Raw genomic sequence first — 19,441 nt, 5'->3', positions numbered from 1 at the left:
ATCATTCTGTGTCTGAGGCTTGGACATAATACAGCTTCCATAGACATTTCTTTGAAATCCATGTCAACACGTGTAAAATATCCCTATTGTTTTTTAAATGTATTTTTTTAGTAGATATTGTCTTGCATCTCAGAGAAGACAAAATCCAAGCAGAAATGGCTGGGATGCCAAATACTGTTTTGTGAGATTCCCATTGCATGGCCCAATTTTGTACCAGAAGCCACATTCAGTTCATGTAGTTTCACACACCATGTACCTTCTCTCCACACATTATTGATGTTTTAATTCAATCCCTCCAAAATAGTCTTTGTTTTTTGCCCTGTTGCTAAAGGAAATGGGTAAATATGAAAAAGCACTGATCATCAACAGGACTGATTGTTTCCTGTCAGTGGCCATCAAATAAAAACTCAAAAGGAAGAAAGAACCATTTCTTGCTCTACAGTAAACACAAATCTTTAAGGGCACATTGCCATGCAGACCCCACAATTTGCACTGGCTCCTCACTGGTGTAGAGCCTCTCATAGATTTCTTGTTAATGAAGAACAGAGGATCTGTTTGGGATGTAGATTTTTTCCTGCAGTCTGAAGTGGAAAACACCTAAGGTGTCAGTAAGTACAGTTATCAAGAAGTAGCTCAGCTCAGCTTGATGGTGATTAGAACAAAAAGCATTAAAAATAGGAGAGAACAGTTGTCACACAGTAGAGAGAGTGGGTGACAGATACAGACATTTCTATATCAAATCAAGAAAGCTGCAGCAAGGAAATGGGAAGAATGCAAGAATAGCTTGATCAGTTATCATCTTTCTACAAACATTTAGAGCAGTCACAGTATCCAAAAGTGAACTAAGGATTTACTGGTTTAATAGTTAATTTTTGCTATAGCAAACTTTGGAATCCTATTTTGAATTGGAAAGAAAGCATAAGATTGACATATGCTGCTGAGTGAATCTCCAGATTCTCCAGGTCCTAAAAGGCAGTGAAGTCTTATGTTCAGAATATTGGAGAAAAAGTGGTTATTTCTGTTGGAAAGCCTCCTCCAAGTTTACTCTAGTAAGAGAAAAAATAAGGTGGAAGGAGCAGTGGGAGGTCCTAAGAGCCAGAAAGGTCTTCTCCAGGTGGTGTGCTGGGCACAGTAGAGATTCAGCTGCTGAATACTTGATGTGAGTGAGGACTTGAGAAGGTTGACAGAAACTCCAGCGAAAAATCACTAATACTTGGATATGCCCACACATAAAGGACTGAAGTATACTCCAGGAGCACTCCAGGAGCATACAACGCTTCACCAGCCTTGATTTGACTAAGGTCTTGTGTACACATTTGGAAGACAAATGCCTACAGAGTGATTCATGCCAGTTAAGTAGCCACTCTTTTCTACATAAGTAGCTCTTATTCTTAAAACTTGCAGCATACCTGGCTTACTTCATGCAGTAATATAAATCTTACCTTCATCGTAAGCGTTCAGTGAATGTCAACACTGTCATTACAATGGAACAAAAAAACAAAGATATTCTTAGTCCCATCCACTTATTCTGTGATTTGTGATCCATCGGAGCAGTACAGGAAGATGTTAACTATGCTTTCCCACTGATTCTCATGTCCCTTTGGGGTAATCTCAGTCACACTCCAATTCCCTACTACATACATCACTGTCCAACCTCACTTGTAGTGAGGCTAGGTGTGATTGATCTGAACTCAGAGAATTCAACTGGGATACTCAAGCATATGAGCTGGATGCCATCCTGTGGCAAGAGGAGCCTGATGCTGGGTTCGTGTAATTGGCAGAACTTGAGGAAGAATATATTGACATGCAGACATAAAGCTGAGCAACATTCTACTGTCTGCACAACAAAGAAATGCAAAATGAGGTCCTCAGGGATCCTGAATATATTTTGACAGTATAAAAGTTTAATAAATCAAAAGTGGATTAACTGTAGGTGAACTATTATTCAGCATTTATTCAAAAAGCTATGTGCATCTTTTAGAATTTGTTTGCAGAAAGGTAAGGAGGAGTATTCCTCTCACACACCTAATTAACATTATTCTTGCAAAAATGTATTCAGTTTGATACATTCAAAGCATCCTTGTGACTCTGTCTAGTAGCAAAATCCTTCAAGCCAGCTATTAAAAAGAACGAGTTAATAATCTTGATAAAAATAGTTTAGTATTAACTTTAAAGACTAAACTACTTAGTTGGAAGGTAAGCATCATATTTAAATCTGGAGTTTATGGAGTATTTATAAAGGTTTTCAGATCTAAAAAGTTAATTAACCCTAACTTAAAAAAATTAAGAATCAAGAGTGTTAGAAAAAAATGAACACACCAAATGATGCTGTTCTGATAACTGAAATGCTTTGTCCAGCAACAGGAATGACAGAAGCAGCTTCTCTTCTGTGTTTTCCCCAACCCACGACAAGTGGAAACTGGGAGAGGTCACCTCTGAAGGTAAAAGGGTACAGATATGAGGCCCATTGCTATGGCCCAGCAGCCCAGTATCCTCACTTCAACAAGGACAAGTAGAGGATGCTTAGGAAAGGAATGAAGGACAAGTATGAAATGATTCTTCACTGTGCATAACACACAAGCCCCTGGCAATCAGCAGTTTATAGAATTTCTGTGCTAGAACTCACAGTTAGTGTCTAGGACTACTTTTTAACCATTTGTTTCAATTTACTCATGCTTTTGATGTTCCTTATCTACTGTGTCAATGGATTCCAAGTCTAGATGCCTTCATTGTTTGGGAAAAAAACCTCCTTTTTTTTGGTTTGTCGTTACAACATAATAATCTTACTTCATCATTCTCCATATCATTCTTTATTCTGTTGACCTATATCATATCCACCTTTTTCCCACTGAAGCTTATCAGTCTGTTTCATCTTGCCTCACAAGAGAGCTGTTCTTTATGCCTGACCAGCCTCATTGGCCTCCTCCAAACCATTTCTCAATTTATCACATTCATTTTGAGGTGGAAGCACTGGAACAATCTGCAGTTTTCAAGATATTGGTGCTCCTAAATGACACAATGATGGCTTCTTCTTTATTCTACATTCTCCCCCTAACAGTTAATATTCTGTTTGCTTTTTTGACTGTGCTGACATTTTCAGCAAGGTATTCACAAGGACTGTGGGATCTGTCTCTTCAGGGGTAATGGCTGGCTTAGGGAGATTGTGTATGTGATTTTCCACATGTACTGTACTTAGTGCTTAGCACTCGGCACTGCTGAATTTCACATGCTGCTTTAGCACACAGGATCGTGCTATCTTCTTAGAGCTTTTAAGTTTAAATTTTACAATCCTGCATGGTAATGTGTTGCCTGCAAATCTTATCACCCCAATCTTGAACCTCTTCACCATGCCACTTACAAGTATGCTGAACAGAATAATCACTGTGGTAAAATCTTTTGATTTTGAAAATTGACCACTTATTTAAAGCATTTTTTTCCTAGAATTTAATCTCCTACCTAGAAGACCCTATTCTTTTTCATCCCACAGTAGAGCCTTTACTGAAAGCTTTACTATTAAAAGCTTTCTGAAAATGTCAGTACACTAACCAGATCACATTTATCTCTATAGTCATTGAGAGCTCCAGTGACCTGCAATAGATCTATGAAGAATGACTTGCCTCTACAATAGCCACTACACTGACTCTTCCCCACTATATCATCATTATCCATGTGCCAGCTAACCCTCACCATCCTTATTGCTTCCTTCCATCTGCTCAATTGAACATGAGACTCACTTGGTTACATTCCAAGACCGTTCTTAAAGACTGGTGTCACACTTGCCACTTCCCATTCCTCTGCAATTCAGAAATTTACTGATTTAAGCAGTAGATTATGTTCTATAGCCATAAGTTCAGCAGCTTCATATCCAAATTCCTTTACAATTGAGGATAAAAGTCATCTGCTTCTGGAGGTCTCTTACTATCCATTTCATCAGTCTGTTATAAAAATCTTTGCCCCTGCTGTTGGATTCAGTTCCTCATTCACCCCTGTGGTGAGCAGATCCTCTGCAGGAGTTTTGCTGCTCTCCTCTTTAGTGAACATTGGTGCAAAAAGTTAATCTGTTTTCTGCAGTCTTTTCTACCTTGTGCTCAAACTGTATTTTGAGATGTAACAGGCCCCATGCCTTTGGTATGCTTGAAAATATCTAAGGTCTAACATTTCAGCATTTTTCCTTCTCAAAATGTCTTTGTGGTTTTACCTGTAACAAGTTAACAGAGTTAACTTCTCTTTTCTGTTTTGCTGCTTGGATGAAACTTTGGATGAAGCAATCTCCGTGCTCGGGCTTCTACGTAGGATTTATAAAATCAGCTTTTCAAATCTCGAATTGGCTTTGCTTTTCCCTGATGGGAACTGCCTGAGACCATCAAGAAAACACTAGAAAATTTTCTTTTTCCTTTTTCACAACCTCTGCTGGTTCCCATCCATGATTGTAGTGGTGACCTACATGTTATTAATATTACATTATGTTACACTGAGGAATCCCAGCTCTATTTTAAAAAATTAATAGTATATCAATTAAATCCAATGCGGATTTTCCTTTTATCTCTCACACCTTTAATTCACATATACATGGATTATTTTGCAGCAATGTTGTGGAAGGCATCAAGTCTTCTGTAGTACCAGAAGTCCACTTTGCTTTCTCATTAGCTACCCACCACAACAAACTCCATTTCTCTCTCCTGCACTCACTATTCTCTGCAGACACTCAGTCATGCACACTTTCCACTTTCCAATCTCTCTTTCTCAAATAGCATTTCTAACGTTTCTCCCTCTCTCAGGAAAAGGTAAAAAAGTGAAAAGAAAAAAGCTAGAGCACCTGCTGAGGAGCAGTGCAAAGGCCATTTCTTGCTCTGCACCATGTCCTGTGGCCCCTCTTTTCCCCGTCTTTTGGGCAGGAGGTAACAGCAGGAACAAAGGACTCAACATTTCCAGGGGTAAGAAGCCACAGATGCTTAAATAGCTGGTTGGCCACAGAAAAAAAAAAAAAAGAGTTTGTCACTCTAAACCTTCATGGATGATTGGTTCAAAAGTGGCATGGGAAACGTTATTGTAATTCCTCCAAAGATAAATGCCATGTCTCCTACTGAGACATCCAAGCTCACATACCTAAAATGCACTGGAGGGAGTCCAAGATTAACAATACCCATAGCTTTGCTCAGGCTACATATTACACCTGGGATTTCCAGGCAGTGCAGATTCTCTGCTGTGAGGAAATTTGCACAGCAGACATCCAGCCCATGCCTAACTCCAGGCAACAATATTAGAGCTTGACAGTACTTGGAAATTCACCAAAATAGGTATTCTGGAGTTGCTACTTGTTCTCCAAGTACAGACAATTTTTCAGCCTTTTGGAGTCATTAACAATAACAACAGCAACAAATAATATGTAAAAAATGTTTATGTTGTAAAAATAGAATGCCCATATAAAAAGAATTAAGTGTAATTATAAAATACATTAATAAATTGACAGCTAACAATGCCCTCCGTACAAATCATTTGAGGGTGCTTTTATCATTAGATTTAACATAGAATGAAAGTGTGCATTCACAATTAATTTAATTTCATGCAACTGGGAACTATACACCTGCTTAGAGACTGTTCCTCATGCACTGATGGAGGCAAACATACACAAGGCTATCTTCTTAGTTTAATAGCAAGGAAAAACCTCTTTACTGCATTAAAGCTATATGTGTTTCTTTCTGGTTTACCCTGCTTCTGAAACTCTCTTTGTATGTATGGTTGCTTTTTTTAACAAGACCAGTAATAATTACTATAAAATATGGCCAGAACAAAGGCTCTGCATAAAAACTTACGTGTATTAGAGGCACTTTATTCTAATGATTTGGAGAAGCTTTGCAATTTTCTTACTAATTAACCTATCAATAGCGATGTCACTTAAACATTCCTTAGGAATATTATCTTCTCATTATTGCCAGAAAACATGCTGCCCAATTTTATAGCTCAGTTGTTCTTACACACGGATGGAGTGTCTGAATTAACTTGAACTGAAACAGATTTGTTTTAAGAAATATTTCCCATAAACACAGACTACTTTCGTAATTACATTTAAATCATTAATATTCAAATTTCGAAGCATTAAGGCGGGGAAGCATTCTGTGTTTACTTTGTGCTTGCACACTGTAAGAATACAATAGAGAAGAATTCTCTTTACGAAAGGGCATTGGGTCAGGAGGAGAATCAGTGGGTTTGGGTAGGTCAAAACAGCATCGAAATTCAGCAAGGGTCACATTCTTTAGGAAACACAATGCAAAATCAATGTGTGTAAAATTTCCAGATTCATAGCTGCAAAGAGTATGTTTCTTCAGAATAAATACAGCTCAGGCAGCAACCATGCAAGCTTCCCAGCCTGTCTTGCCAATGTCCTTCAACTTTAAGCTGGCGAGAACATCTGGAGGATGTGAAGGCTGATCACTCCTGTGTTGTAGTCTTTGCTGAATACTGCCAGGAAGGTTACAAATCAGAGCTGATGCCAGTCTGGGGAGTGTCCACAAATGCAGGGTTGCCTGTTGGGAGCAGGAAAGGGATCCATCCATCTGTTTTGCATGACCAGCCACCAAACAGCTGCCAGCCTTGCCAAGGGCTCATCTCAGCTCCACGCACGGGTCCTGTGCTATGACACCTTCAAATTAAATTGTATTCCAAAGAGCTGAAGGCAGGCTGTGGCTTTGTGAGATTAAAATGCTGCAACTCAAGGACTGTGCTCTCAAACGCTTTCCGTGCTGTTTGAGGGTTTAAGTCTTGGTGATTAGGATGCATGTGTCCTCTCAGGCTGTTATGCAAAAACTGTACACAAATGGCATCAGAGCTGAAGGTGTTATCATAGAGATGGCTAACTCTCCAGATCTGGGGAATTGTTTTTTTCTATTAATTTCTTAACAAAAACAAAATCAAAAAGTGTAATCTGACCAAAGACCTAAATGCCATGCGAAGCGATTATGCTGCTATGTTGAAGTTTATCTTTTAAAATATTCTGATGTTTCATCTGAAAAGCTTTATATGTCCACAGAAGGCAGCTTGCTGAAATGCCTAATAAAAATAATGGTCTGGTATTCAAATGTGTCACTTTCCACAAAAGGAGATAATGCTACAGGGTCATACCCAATAAAAGATTTAGACTTTCAAAGCTTGATGCTGCAACACCTGTTAGGTGGCTGATGTCCCACTAGATGAAGAGTGAAGATTAAATGTGTCAGAATTATATCCAAACAGTCTTCAAAGAAAGTATAAAAGGTGACAAGAGAATATAACATAAATATATTTAAAGAAACATGAAGAACTGGAAAAAAAGAGGTCCATTGCTTGCTGAGAACATGCAGATGGCTAAAATACTGATTGCTTTCTTTTTATGAGTCTCCATTGAGATGTTCAGAGGAAACATAAACAAAGAGAAATTGGTATAAATTGGAATAAAGAGAAAAATTTAAAGCACACTTAGATTCAAGTTTTTAGAACTTGCTGATGTTTGTGTATGCTCAATGACTAAGGGAAAACAATTTATAGACTATTAATAATTATGTCCAAGAATTCATGAGGGTTCAAGAAAGTTAGAAGCAGACTAGAGAAAGTGAAATATATTCCCTATTTTTAAAGTCAAATAATAGAGAAAAGTTCCTTTAACTTTCATTCTCAGAAATAATCTGTGACAAATTTTCAAAAAAGTTGAGAAAGTCCATCAACATGTGAATCATGGAAAGCAAATCTTGTCACATCTGTCTAATTTCTCCTTCTTATGTCTGATTTTCATTCTTATTTCTTTGTGAAGAAAGGGGAAGGAGAATACACAATCTTCTTTTCAATTTTCAGCACCACTTTCTATGAAATTCACAGGAAAAGGATGAGGAAAAAGGTTCTAGGTGAAATCCCTGTAAAGTGATTACTGAAAATAATCCCTCTCAAAGGCTGCTTTGAATGGTTTGCTCCTGAACAGTAGTTATGAGTGTGAAATTACAAATGTGGTTCTGAGGGTTTAGGATGAAACCAAGTCAGTTCAATATATCATTAATAATTGGAGACCCATTGATAAATAATAAAATAAAATTTGCTGATGCCAAGATGTTCACTATTCATAAGGAGTTTAAAAGGACTTTGTGGTACTGACTTAGATTTCAAAATGAAAATTTCATACTAAAGCAGTCAATCTAATAAAATTCACTGAGGTGCACTGTGCTCAGTTTAGGGCAGAGAAATCAATGTAAAATAGGGGATAACTGCCTAGACCATACTGCTGGGCATAATCACAGAGTCCAAACTGACCGTGAGTTGCAAATCTGATGTTAAAAAAAGGCAAAGGACTCATGTTGGAAACCTTATTAGTAAGTGTTTCTCCTGCGTGGGAAGAATGTTATAATTTTGATCTATTCTACCTACCCCCCACCTTTGTAATATCTCCAGTTTGGAGACTTGGAAGGATCCAGAAGAGAAGTATAGAGAAATCCCATGTGTGGTGTAAACTGCAGGATCAACTTTTGATCCTAAAAAGAGCAATGAGGATCCCATATAACAGGCACTGTTGGTTTTGGACCTGATTTTATGCTTTGCCATTACCTCTGGCCTCATCTTAGTGTATCTTCAGCATGTGGGTGTATCTAAACTCCTCTTAAACAACCACAGGATTTTAAAAAGACAGAAATAGCCCAACAAATCTAAAAAATAATTCTACAACAGAAAAGATGAGAGAGCAAGAACATTTGAATGCCTGGACAGAGAAAAAGCATACAGCATGGTTTCCTCCCGTATCAGCCATAAGAGATTGAATAAAAAAAGAAAACAAAACAAAATAAACAAACAAACAAGAATAGGAATTTGTACCTTAATGACACATGGGAAATCACTCCTCAGTCAAGATTTTCTCTTTTGTATGAATTTCCCAGATATGAGTCTAAAGTCTAATTGAAGCTTTTCTTGGGGTAAGAGTGTTGGCAACTTTTCTCTTCCTTCTTGTTTTCCTTATCTAATCAGAGCTGGGCTTGTGCTGCAAAGGCAGTATAATTCAGTTGTACATCAGTCAGCCACCAGACACAAAATCAGAGAACACTGTTAGCCCACTGCTCTTACAGCTATTCATTATACCTCTGCTCTCACGCTTTCTGATGTAAATTTCAGAGCACCTAATATTTCCAAACTTGTTTCTCTCCCCTCCTTCAGTCACATAACCAAGATACTGGACTTTTCTAACTTTCCCAAGTTACTTGTACATAGTATTTTGTAATAAAAGGAAATACCAAAACAGCTACAATATTTTATAATAAAATGAAATATCAAATCAGCTACACGCTGTCTACAGAGAAAGAAATATTCTAATTCAAAAAATACAGAAAAGGTTACATTAATACTAGATAGTTGCTGCACAGTGACCAATGAAAACAAAAGAAAGGCAAACAGCAAGGAAAAAACATAACATTAACTTAACCTTTTTACATATTAACCTATATTAAAATCTTTCTGTCTTTCTGCTCTGGAGTGCAGAGAATTTTATTTGAAGGACTGTACATTCTCTAGACAGCTTCCAGTACTCATTTTAAAAGCTATTTATCAAGGAGTGTTAAAAACATGTATTTCATTTGCTTTAATCTGGCACTTATCTCAAAACATGCTAACAAGAATATTTTAAATACCTTCTGCAAAGTATGGACTATTCAGGCAATGTGACACCAAAAAGAGCTGTCTTTAAGCCTGTGAGTTTACAGGATTTCTACTGAGTTTAATTGTTTCATGACATTTAGAAACAGGTTTTCCCAGACTGGTTGTTATTTTGTCTGCCTTTGGCCTGACTAGTATCCTCATGGGGATGCCACAATCCATCTTCTGTCTGTGTTACGAAAGTGGTAACACAGATTTTCTATTTTTGCTGTGAGTTTGTGCACCGGCTACATTCTACCAAACAATCCAAAAGTCAGGATGATGCAGAGACCTGTATGGCCAGACCTGGGGGAGATCTCGCCATGATCCAGGAAGCACCTTTGCTGCACATCACTGTGTCCTGGAGGTTGTCAGGAATATTTCAAGTTGTGCACTGTGTGGTACAGCCAAATGCATTTTTCCTAACAGAGAAAATCCACTAAGGAAGAAATTTGCACTGCAAAAATAAGGCATTTCCACAAAAAAATATCCTGATTTTTACCTTCACTGTTCATTCTGCAGTGTTTACAAAGTAATAGCAAGGCTATGATGTTTTATTTGGATCAATGGCTTTTTGGTTAAGCAAGGTACCAGCACAGATTGCTTGCAGAATCCTGGGAGAGTTCCTAAATCAAATTGCAGCTTCTATTGACAAAGTATGAATTCCTGTTGAGAAACACTGCGTTAAGTAGCATTCTTTCTGTCTCTGAACAAAAGTGGGGACTAGATAACTTCTTGACATCCCTTTCAGTTATCTTTGATGCCAGGAGTCTTGTTGACATTTCATATTGTGCACATTTATTTGGTAAATGCTATATTTCAAACTCAGGAAAGGAAGGAAGACGTCTGAAGGATTACGCTTTTAGCTGACAGAAGTACCATAGTAGCAAAGCAAACATACAAAACAGAAAACATTTCAGTATCCAAGGCCAGCTAAGAGCTGGTTTTGTTAAGACAGTCTTGTAAGAGGAAAAGGAAGTGCCCGTCATCTTGAAGTCTGTATAATCTCCTTAGAACTGTCTCTAGGATGTTCTCTAGGATATATGTTGCTTTAGTGTAGTGGAAACACACTGTGAGAACACTGTAGGTGCACACTGAGGCAGGTATGATCCTGCTGAACAGATCTGTTCCTCTACCAGTGATAAAGGAGTTTGCTAAACCCACTCAACTGAGACCCTCATGCACCCCCTCTTGGCTGCCCATCACCTGGACCCACACCTCTACCAGCACCAGGAGATCATCTTCCTTCTGGGCTTCACCGGGGTCAGCCCTCCAGTGGGGCTGGGAGGCTTCTGCAAAACATGAGCTCCAAAGGCTGTGGTGCTGCTAACACAAGGCTCTCATGTCACCTCCACATGTTCCTTGTTTAACTTTCTCAAAGTGAGTGGGCAGCTGTGGTATCACAACATTGAACAAGCAGTACAGCTTCTGCTCCCTACAGGTGTTGACTGCTGTGCTTACCAGGCACAGCAGAAAGCAACTGCTCCCCTGCACAGGGTGAAGGTTTCTAGTGTCAAAAGCCAGCCAAAACCAAAACATGCAGGTTGGAGGAAAAGTTGGGAGGGAAATTGTGGTGCACAAGAGGCACAGACATCAGTGCTACATTTTACTGCTGTAGAAATAGAGGCAGAAAAATAATAATGAAGCTAACTCTGACTGGAAAGCTGGCCAGGAAATGAGTAGCAGAAATCCATAATTAGAGCCCTGGAGTTGGCTGCTCGAATTAGACAGCTCAGTCACAGGCTGTGCTTACTCCCAGCAAAATACTTCTGTGGTTGAAATAGTTCAAAGCATGCTCTTTGAACTCCAGCAAACTTGCATGTCCTGTGCCATAGCACTAACCTTTCTTTGTTTAATAGTGTGCTTCATAAAAACTCTTGATTTGGTGTGAAACTTTACTTCCAAGATTTGGATATTCAAATGATGGAATTTGTGCTTTGAACCTCTCTTTTTTCACAAAGTTAAAACAAAGTTCTTCTCAGGTTCACACAACACTGCAAGTTAAGGTGTAGCAAAGATAATGTTCCAGTGACTCCAACATATCAAGCAATTCAACAAAAACCTCTTACATGTAAAAGATGTGAGGCAAGTTACAAAGGCATTACACTGATTTCAGCAGAAGACAAGCAGCATTTGATTTACCATATTCAGAATCCACTTTGGAGGTTATTTGATCTGCCAGTAATATCCCTCAGACAGACAGGAACAAATTTACCTTGATGTGTCTGTCTGTCATTCAAGTAACCTGTGATCCATTGAATATGTCTCTTTCTGAAATGCTCATTTTACTGCAATTCTGTCTGACTCAATATTCTTCTTACCTGACAGGTAGGAGATCAAATAATTGAAATCAATGGAGAAAGCACAAGGGACATGACACATGCCAGAGCAATAGAGCTAATCAAGTCTGGTGGCAGGAGAGTGCGACTGTTGTTGAAACGTGGAACAGGCCAGGTCCCAGAATATGGTGGGTTTTTATCTTTACATTTTTCTATGTGCATGAACCTATATAAATTAATTATATTGCTTTTGAGTTAAGTGGCAATTGAAGATATTTATATAGTGTAATTTCCTGGGACATATTAAGTATGGGCTTAAGTGTTTACCTGAGTAGAGGTGGACTTACTCACACGTTTAAGTGTTTCCTTAGCCAAGACCATATATGTGTGTACATCACTGTCGCCTGCTGCCCTCCCGACACAGGCAATGGCTTGTAAGATGTGCACTGGAGGAAGCACTCTGAACCTTTTAGGGGACATCTCTGAGTGTGCTGGGAGTTGCTGATTTGTCCATAAACTCTCCTTTTCTTCCTTTATTGGTACTTCTCTGTGCATTTTCAATCACAGCAGGTGATCTTGTTGCCATGAAATTGAGGGGCTCAAGTTGAGACACAAAATATTAACAGGAATGTACTGCTTTCTTTGACAACTTTAACCATTATATAATCTCCGACGATATAGACGGATGATCAAGTAGAAGCCAATTCTCAATTAAAAAGGGGACTTTGCTCATTGTGGTGAGAAAACAGGATCTATTCTTCTCGTATTTTGCTTCAGAGGGACTTCGGGGACTTTTTTGAGTATTTAAAAAAGTGTAAGTCATTTAGATAATATAGAAACCTTATTTCCTAACTGCAATGACAGGAAGTAAAAATAAATTATCCAAAGGTAATTTCAAAGAAAAAAAGTTCTTTTTTAAAACTGAAATCAGGGCTTACTCTGAAATCAGGTTATATATTTACACAAGTTCTATGATGTGCACCTCTGGGCCTTATATCTCTCAGGAAAAGGGTTATTTTTTAATGAATAGTCCTTTACTTCCTTATGCTAGGAGGTCCAAAACTCTATTAAACTTTCTTATGTTACTTTTGAAGTTCCAGCATCGTTTCCCATTAGAATCAGAAATTACAGTAACATTTGAAAATTCAGAGTAATACTTGGGCTTAACTGTAGGTTCAGGTCAGTCTTTGTTGCCAACATAAATTTGTTATTTCTCTTCATTAAGTCAGCTCCACCGAAAGTAAGTGCTTTCCTGGCTGTCAGTACATATGGTAATTGCACCGTTTTATTCTCTAAGCTGGAGCTAATTCTGTGACTAAGCCAATACTTAGGACAGTATAGGTATTTTTTCCAGCTTTCAAGAGCTTCTGAATAAGGCCAGAAAGGGTGGGCCATAACCCACTCATCTGGTGATAAAGTTAGTGAATTATACTTTTGGTGAGTAGAAACGAAGCCAAAGTGGTTTTCAGGGGTTCTGATAAAAAGGTACTAAATCATTTAATATCCGGTGTATAATCCTTTCAGAGAGTCCTCCAAGAGAATTTCAGATCATCTCCAAAACTGTTTTGTGGGGAGAGGTGGATCATTTTTAATGAAAGAACAAACAAGCATCCAGGACTGATAAAGTGATTAGTAATCCTTCTCAAGTAGCAGAACCATTTACCAACAGTTCTCCAGTTCCTCAGCAATTTAATAGATCCATGAGGCGGCTATGAGCAAAGAATCAACTGTAGTTCAGACCCATTCCAAATCTTTCTTAAGATCCCAGTTCTGAATGGCACTTAAAGAAATCCAAAATTGATGTCCACTGTTTATATAATCTTATAAATCTGTATATTATTCCAGAATCATAAGAAAATTTATATAGATGTAAAAAAATTTCAGTGTAAATAGCATTACTTTGGGAAAACAAATCTTCCAAAAAGTGTAAATGTGCACAAACCTTCCCTACCACAGAAGATCACAAGTAGAAAATGCATATAGAAATCCAGAGACAGCTTTTAGTGCTAACAGAAAGAGACAAGGTGACTTTGCAGGATTGTTTAAAGCCAAGCTTGCCATTTGGAAAGGCATTTGGAATACTTGGCATTAGTTGAGTAAAAATGCAGAATACTGAAAAATAAAAGTTGCTCCAAAGAAGTGCTGTTTAATCAGACCATTTTCCTAGCTGCATCCCTAGCTTACAGCTCCAAATGGGAGAACTAACTAGCTGTGCTTGAAAGTTCTTTGTCCTACTGTACTGAAAAAGTGTTCAGGAGTTACTTCAGACATTGAAGTCCTCCCTTGGTCATTTCCCAAAGCTATGAGAAATACTCTAAGAACAAGGTGCCCCTAAAATCCAACAGCAGCCTGCTTTAATTTTAAGTTAGAAACAGAAATTAACCAGCAGAAATGATTAATACTGGAGAGGCCACATCTGAAGAAGGTCATATCTCAAGGGTAAGCCATTATGCTGCAAAGAACATCTGTTAGAGACCCCCAGAAAGAACATCCTTTCCAGATAATGGAAAACCAAATGCAGAGAAGACTGTGACATAAAATGTCAAAGAAGTTTGAGGATAAAATGGTTCTGAGAACAGCATATGGACTAGTCAGTATTTAGTAGCTCTCTTCCTGTCAGAATTTCAAAGTTGAGATGTAATACAACTAATTGGAGCTCTTTTTACTGAAAAAATCAGCTGCTTTTTTTTTTTTTTTTTTTTAGCAAGAACATGTCAGAAATATTTCTTATTCTCATTAGGGTCCAGCTCTGGAGACCATCAGTGGGAAATAATACTTAGTTGAGCATAAAAATGTAAGGCTGGAGGACTGAGCTAGTAACAGGACTGCGATGGTGGTGTGTAGCAAAAGCCTAGGGAGAAATGTAATAACAGTGCAAGTGTAGCAGGGTCCTCTCCTGGATATTCTCTCTCAGTATCTGACAAGCAAAATGGTCAGGGACTTCCCAAGTCAGTTGTAGTAATGCTGCTTAAAGATCTTTCCAACAGCAGCAGTATTTTGATGCACGGCATTAAAAAGAGGAAACTTAAACCGACCAGCCCAAACCATCACATTATCATCTTTCAGTCTCCAACTTCTTGATTTTCCCTGTACAATACAATCAATTTTTAAATTTTAAATTTCATTGCAATGTTTCTGTTAGTACAAAATACGGTGGTATATATTTAAGTGCAAGAAATATCAGTGTTTGAATGATGATGCGATTGACATCAGTAAATGCATTGTTAAGGGAAAATCATCAACGGTAAGAAAGTGATCTGTGAAAGAAAAGAATGCGTATTGAAAAGAAGAAAGCACGCAGGGAAGAAACAAAGAACAAGCTCCTGGGAGGGTGTAAGTCTCCTGAATGAGTTATGTCAGTTTATAATGCCTGGAAATCTGTACATCTTGGAAAATTCTGGCTGAGCTGAAGCACTATTCCAACCTAGGGTAAGAAATAGTGTGCTGCAAATGCATGATTTACCTCCACTCCAACTGCTGATTTTGCTTGAAAACAAATGCCAGAGATCCTAGAGCACTTCAGAGGTAGAAATCCCCTTGTAGCATGTATGGTATCATCAGAATGTAAGGGAACAAGCACAGATATGATTAATGCTCCAAAACAATTGCTGACTGCAGGGTGCAACAAAAGAAGCTTAGGAAACAGCTGTTTTATCACCCAGCATCTCAGAACATGTTTGCTGAGGGTAGGGATAGCCAGAGGAACTGTGCTTCCAATGAAGGTGAATTATTGCAGCTCATCCAAACCCGGAGAACATCAACATCATGTTTCATAGCAAATAGTCTGCCAGCTGTGTTCTCCAGAGAACCAAGTTGTAGTAAGAAATCACATTACTGTGCAAGGAAGACTAGGAGTACTGCTGGGAATCCTGATCCTGAAACATACGTAATGCCTGAGAAGTCTGGCTGGAGAGAGTGTGAGATTTCATACATGTCACAGGACACAAAACTCGCAGTCATCACTGTAGCAATGAGCACTTCTCGGACAGGCATTAAAAAATATTTGAATAAAATGACAGACCAAGATTTTCCTTGCAATGGCTGCCTAATTCCCTGTGTATGCACCTACCTAAGAGGTTACTGACTTTCAGCAGGAGCTACTGGGTGTGCAGCACTTCCAAAAGTCTGCTGTATAGACATCATGAGAAGAACATGTACTTTGTATAGCCAAACACTGGGATGAAGTGCCATCCCTAAAAGTAAAATGAGAGAAAACTGTTCACAAAATCTCAAAATAGTAAAATTAACAGGGAAGTAAAACTGACAGATCAGTCTGTCTATCCAACGAGTTCTGCAAGAGGTAAGTTACCTCTAATCAGCCTCAGAAAACTACAGTTTTCTCTCAGAACAATTACTGTTTTCTCTAAATACCTTTGGAGGAAGGTACCTAGGAAAGCCTGGGATATTTCATTCTCCATCCCAGCAGTCCTGGCAGCTTGCTTCTTCTGTCTTACTGCTCCTGGCCTTTCCTGACTGGAATTTTCATTACTCACTGCTACATTAAACTATATAAGTACCTAGAAGTATCTGAAAGTAATGAGTCTATAATCAAATTACTGCAAACAGGGTAAAAAGGTGACGGCTGAGGCACAGTTAGCACTTGTAGATGGACTCTATCCCTCCTCCCTGCCCCGGATGCTTTCTGTCTGGCACTCTGGAAGGAGCAAAAAACACTGAATTTCACCTGTGAGGAACATCTTCCTACTTTTGGGACTACAAAATCATCTTATCAGGTTTGATATCAGGTTTCTACTCAAGTTCCACTCTGTTTTAAGTTGCTTAAGAGCTCCTGCAGGAAGCAGGATTTTAGAGACCCCAGACCATTCACACTGAGATTTTGGAAAACTTTTCCATTGTCCTGTATTGAAGTATGGATCCAACCCTGAGTGTGCTAGCTCATGATATGATGCTAAAACGCACAGAGCCATGAGAACTGGAATCCTTGAGGTTTGGTGAACAAGGAATCTGTGTCGTGGTGATGGTTGGTGCTTTATGGATTAACACAACAATGGTCCCTTTACCTCTCTCCCCCTGCTTTGTTTGGCTTTGTTAAAAGACATGTCCTGGAGTTGAATTGTGTATTTTTGGAGTCTCTGTTGCTTCACACAATGCTAAATTATGTACACAACTCACCCCATGGGTTCATGAGGCTCAGGTGATTTTACAGAACTAGAGTTTAGATTCAGTTTTGTCTATTTAAGGCAGGAAGAGTTTTGTATGTGAGAAGTTTCAGCATACACAAATTGCTGGTTAACAGATAAAAGGTACAAGTTATTTAGCAGTAAGTCATTTCTGAAGGGCCTTGAAGAAACTCTTATCTCCTGTTTCAGCACTACCCTATCAACAAAACCAAAAAATGTCAGAGTTGATACCAATACAAGGATTTTTTCATACAAATAAATTGGCACAGTTCTTAAATACTTTAAACCCTTTGCTTTTGATTTGTTATGACTCCTTCAGGAAGCACCTCAAGATGTACTCTATATCCATAGTCCAGGTGAATCAATGTCCTGAAATATATATGTACAGTAGTTTCAGTAATCCACTAATATTTAGACTTACAGCATGCTTATTTGTCTTAGCTTTACAGAAATACTTCTTTCCTGTTACATATAAGCTTTTTACTCAGTCGTTCTAAACTTACTAAGAATTCTCTGCTCTAACAATAGTAAAATGTTTTTATGTCACTGGTTCTGTTAATTCTAATGATTGGTCCTAGGCTGTTCCTCCCCTTCCTTTAGGAATGGTACCTTCCAGTCTCTCCATGTGCATGAAAAGTGACAAGCATGGGTCCCCATATTTCTACTTATTGGGCCACCCTAAAGACACGGTTTGTAAACTCTGCATGTATATTATCTTTCTAATACGCTTTTGTTTCTCACAACTGTTAATTGAGTATTTTCCAACTTTTTCTGACATGCTAGCTCACTTAATAGTTTCTACAGTATTCAGCTTTTCTTTCATAACTGATTATCTTAGACATCAAAGCAGCTATGAATTCTACAAGTGTCTTTTAATATCCTAAATAATGAGTTCTTCATGTTACACTGCTGCTAGTGTAAGGAACACTGTCATAGGTCTGCTATATATCCACTTTTTCTCATGACAAAAATTTATCCTCTGAATATGACTTTTCAGGTAGAAAATCTTAACCTTTTGAGAATCAAAGCCATAATTTTCCCCGTCTTTATGTCACTTGGCTTGCAAAAGTATTAATAATATGGAGGTGGAAATTAGATGCTGATCTCAAACAATATTTATATGCAGCCTCTTGAAGAAATAGCTAAGGTAAAAGTGAAGACTTTTTGAAACATGCTGTAAGGCAACACTCATTTTTTAAACGCCATGGTTATGCTGAATTCACACAAAGCACTTTGCTCTTGATTTCAAGCCATTTTCTTCATAGAACCAGATCCAACTGCACAGATTGTTCAGATACATCTAATTTGTAATACAGAGTCATGGCCCAGATATGATACCTGGAAAGTAAAGGAAAAGGAAAACCTATTTTTTCTATTTTCTTATTGATTGCTGTCATCACAGAAAACACAGAAGTGTTCAGGTGCATTCAGCTCTGTGTGCTGCTGACTTGCACAATGTAGTATATTTGCTACAATTATAAGAACAGTCTTACATGTTGAACTAGACAGACTGGAAATAGAAAAGGAGTTTTACCCAAAGGTGTTCTTCCAGCCTTTGAGGTTCAAGCAGCTCCCCCAGCGTGATGCCCCCAGAATTCCTGCCCCCAGAACCCTGGCAGGAAGTTGTGCTTTAAGTTTTCAGTCTTGTGCATGCAAATCCAGATAATGTAGTCAATTGCTTGCGTGTGTTTCCAGTTAGAGCTTAATCTGTGTCTATAAATAAGAATTTTTTGAACACAGACACCTGCCTATACTTTGCTGCTGCAGAGCTGGGCTCATATAAGGGTATTTGGAAATGTATCCATGTAGTTCAAGTGTATATGTCACCATCAAAGACCTCCTAGCCACAAAGGGTAGAAGTGCAAATTGCACCATTCCTTGTACTCTCACCTTACCTCTGCTTTGTTCTTCACTAAATGTAGCTCAGAGAGATTGTGAGGTTGGATAACCAGGCTGACATTAGGGCCATTTTGCAAGTCCCAGTTGTCAGCTCAATGAACTGCAGTTCCAGCACAAGTTCTATGTGTTTATAACCACAGCTTTCTGGGCATCATCTTTATTTGTCCTCCTGTAGCATAACGTACACAGGAAATAAGTGTTTTTCCTAAAATAAATAGAAATGTAAATCCTCTATAAATATAGCTAAAGTTATTTTGCACAGTCACACAGCTGTGAATGGTTCTCATTATTTATTTGGCAGAAAGTGTTACAACAGAAATTTTTTCTCAGTAAAATGTACCCAGAAAGTCAAAAGCACTTTAGTTCTGGTCAACATCAAAACTGAAATACTTGATTGATAAAAAAACAATGTCATGTCAAATGAAAATATGTTTGTTATAAAATGTTTCCGTTTCCTGTGTTTTTAATGCAAGAGTTTGGAGG

The 19,441-nt window shown here is 38.3% G+C and overlaps 1 protein-coding gene across 19 annotated transcripts in view; it reads left to right on the top strand.

Moving 5' to 3' along the window:
- MAGI2 (membrane associated guanylate kinase, WW and PDZ domain containing 2) overlaps positions 1–19,441 on the top strand; it is a 722,252-nt gene that overhangs the window by 687,590 nt on the left and 15,221 nt on the right. For 14 of the 19 annotated variants that reach the window (XM_064656377.1, XM_064656395.1, XM_064656389.1 and 11 more), the window contains one exon: positions 11,968–12,106. In XM_064656377.1, the coding sequence (XP_064512447.1) occupies positions 11,968–12,106 (139 nt within the window). Of the gene's footprint in view, positions 1–11,967; positions 12,107–17,637; positions 17,749–19,441 lie in introns of all 19 variants that reach the window. The other 5 variants (XM_064656392.1, XM_064656391.1, XM_064656390.1 and 2 more) reach the window with 2 other exon arrangements.

Source organism: Pseudopipra pipra, chromosome 5 (genome assembly GCF_036250125.1).
Source record: "Pseudopipra pipra isolate bDixPip1 chromosome 5, bDixPip1.hap1, whole genome shotgun sequence".
Taxonomy (NCBI): Eukaryota; Metazoa; Chordata; class Aves; order Passeriformes; family Pipridae; genus Pseudopipra; species Pseudopipra pipra.
This window is presented reverse-complemented; position numbering and strand designations above follow the sequence as displayed.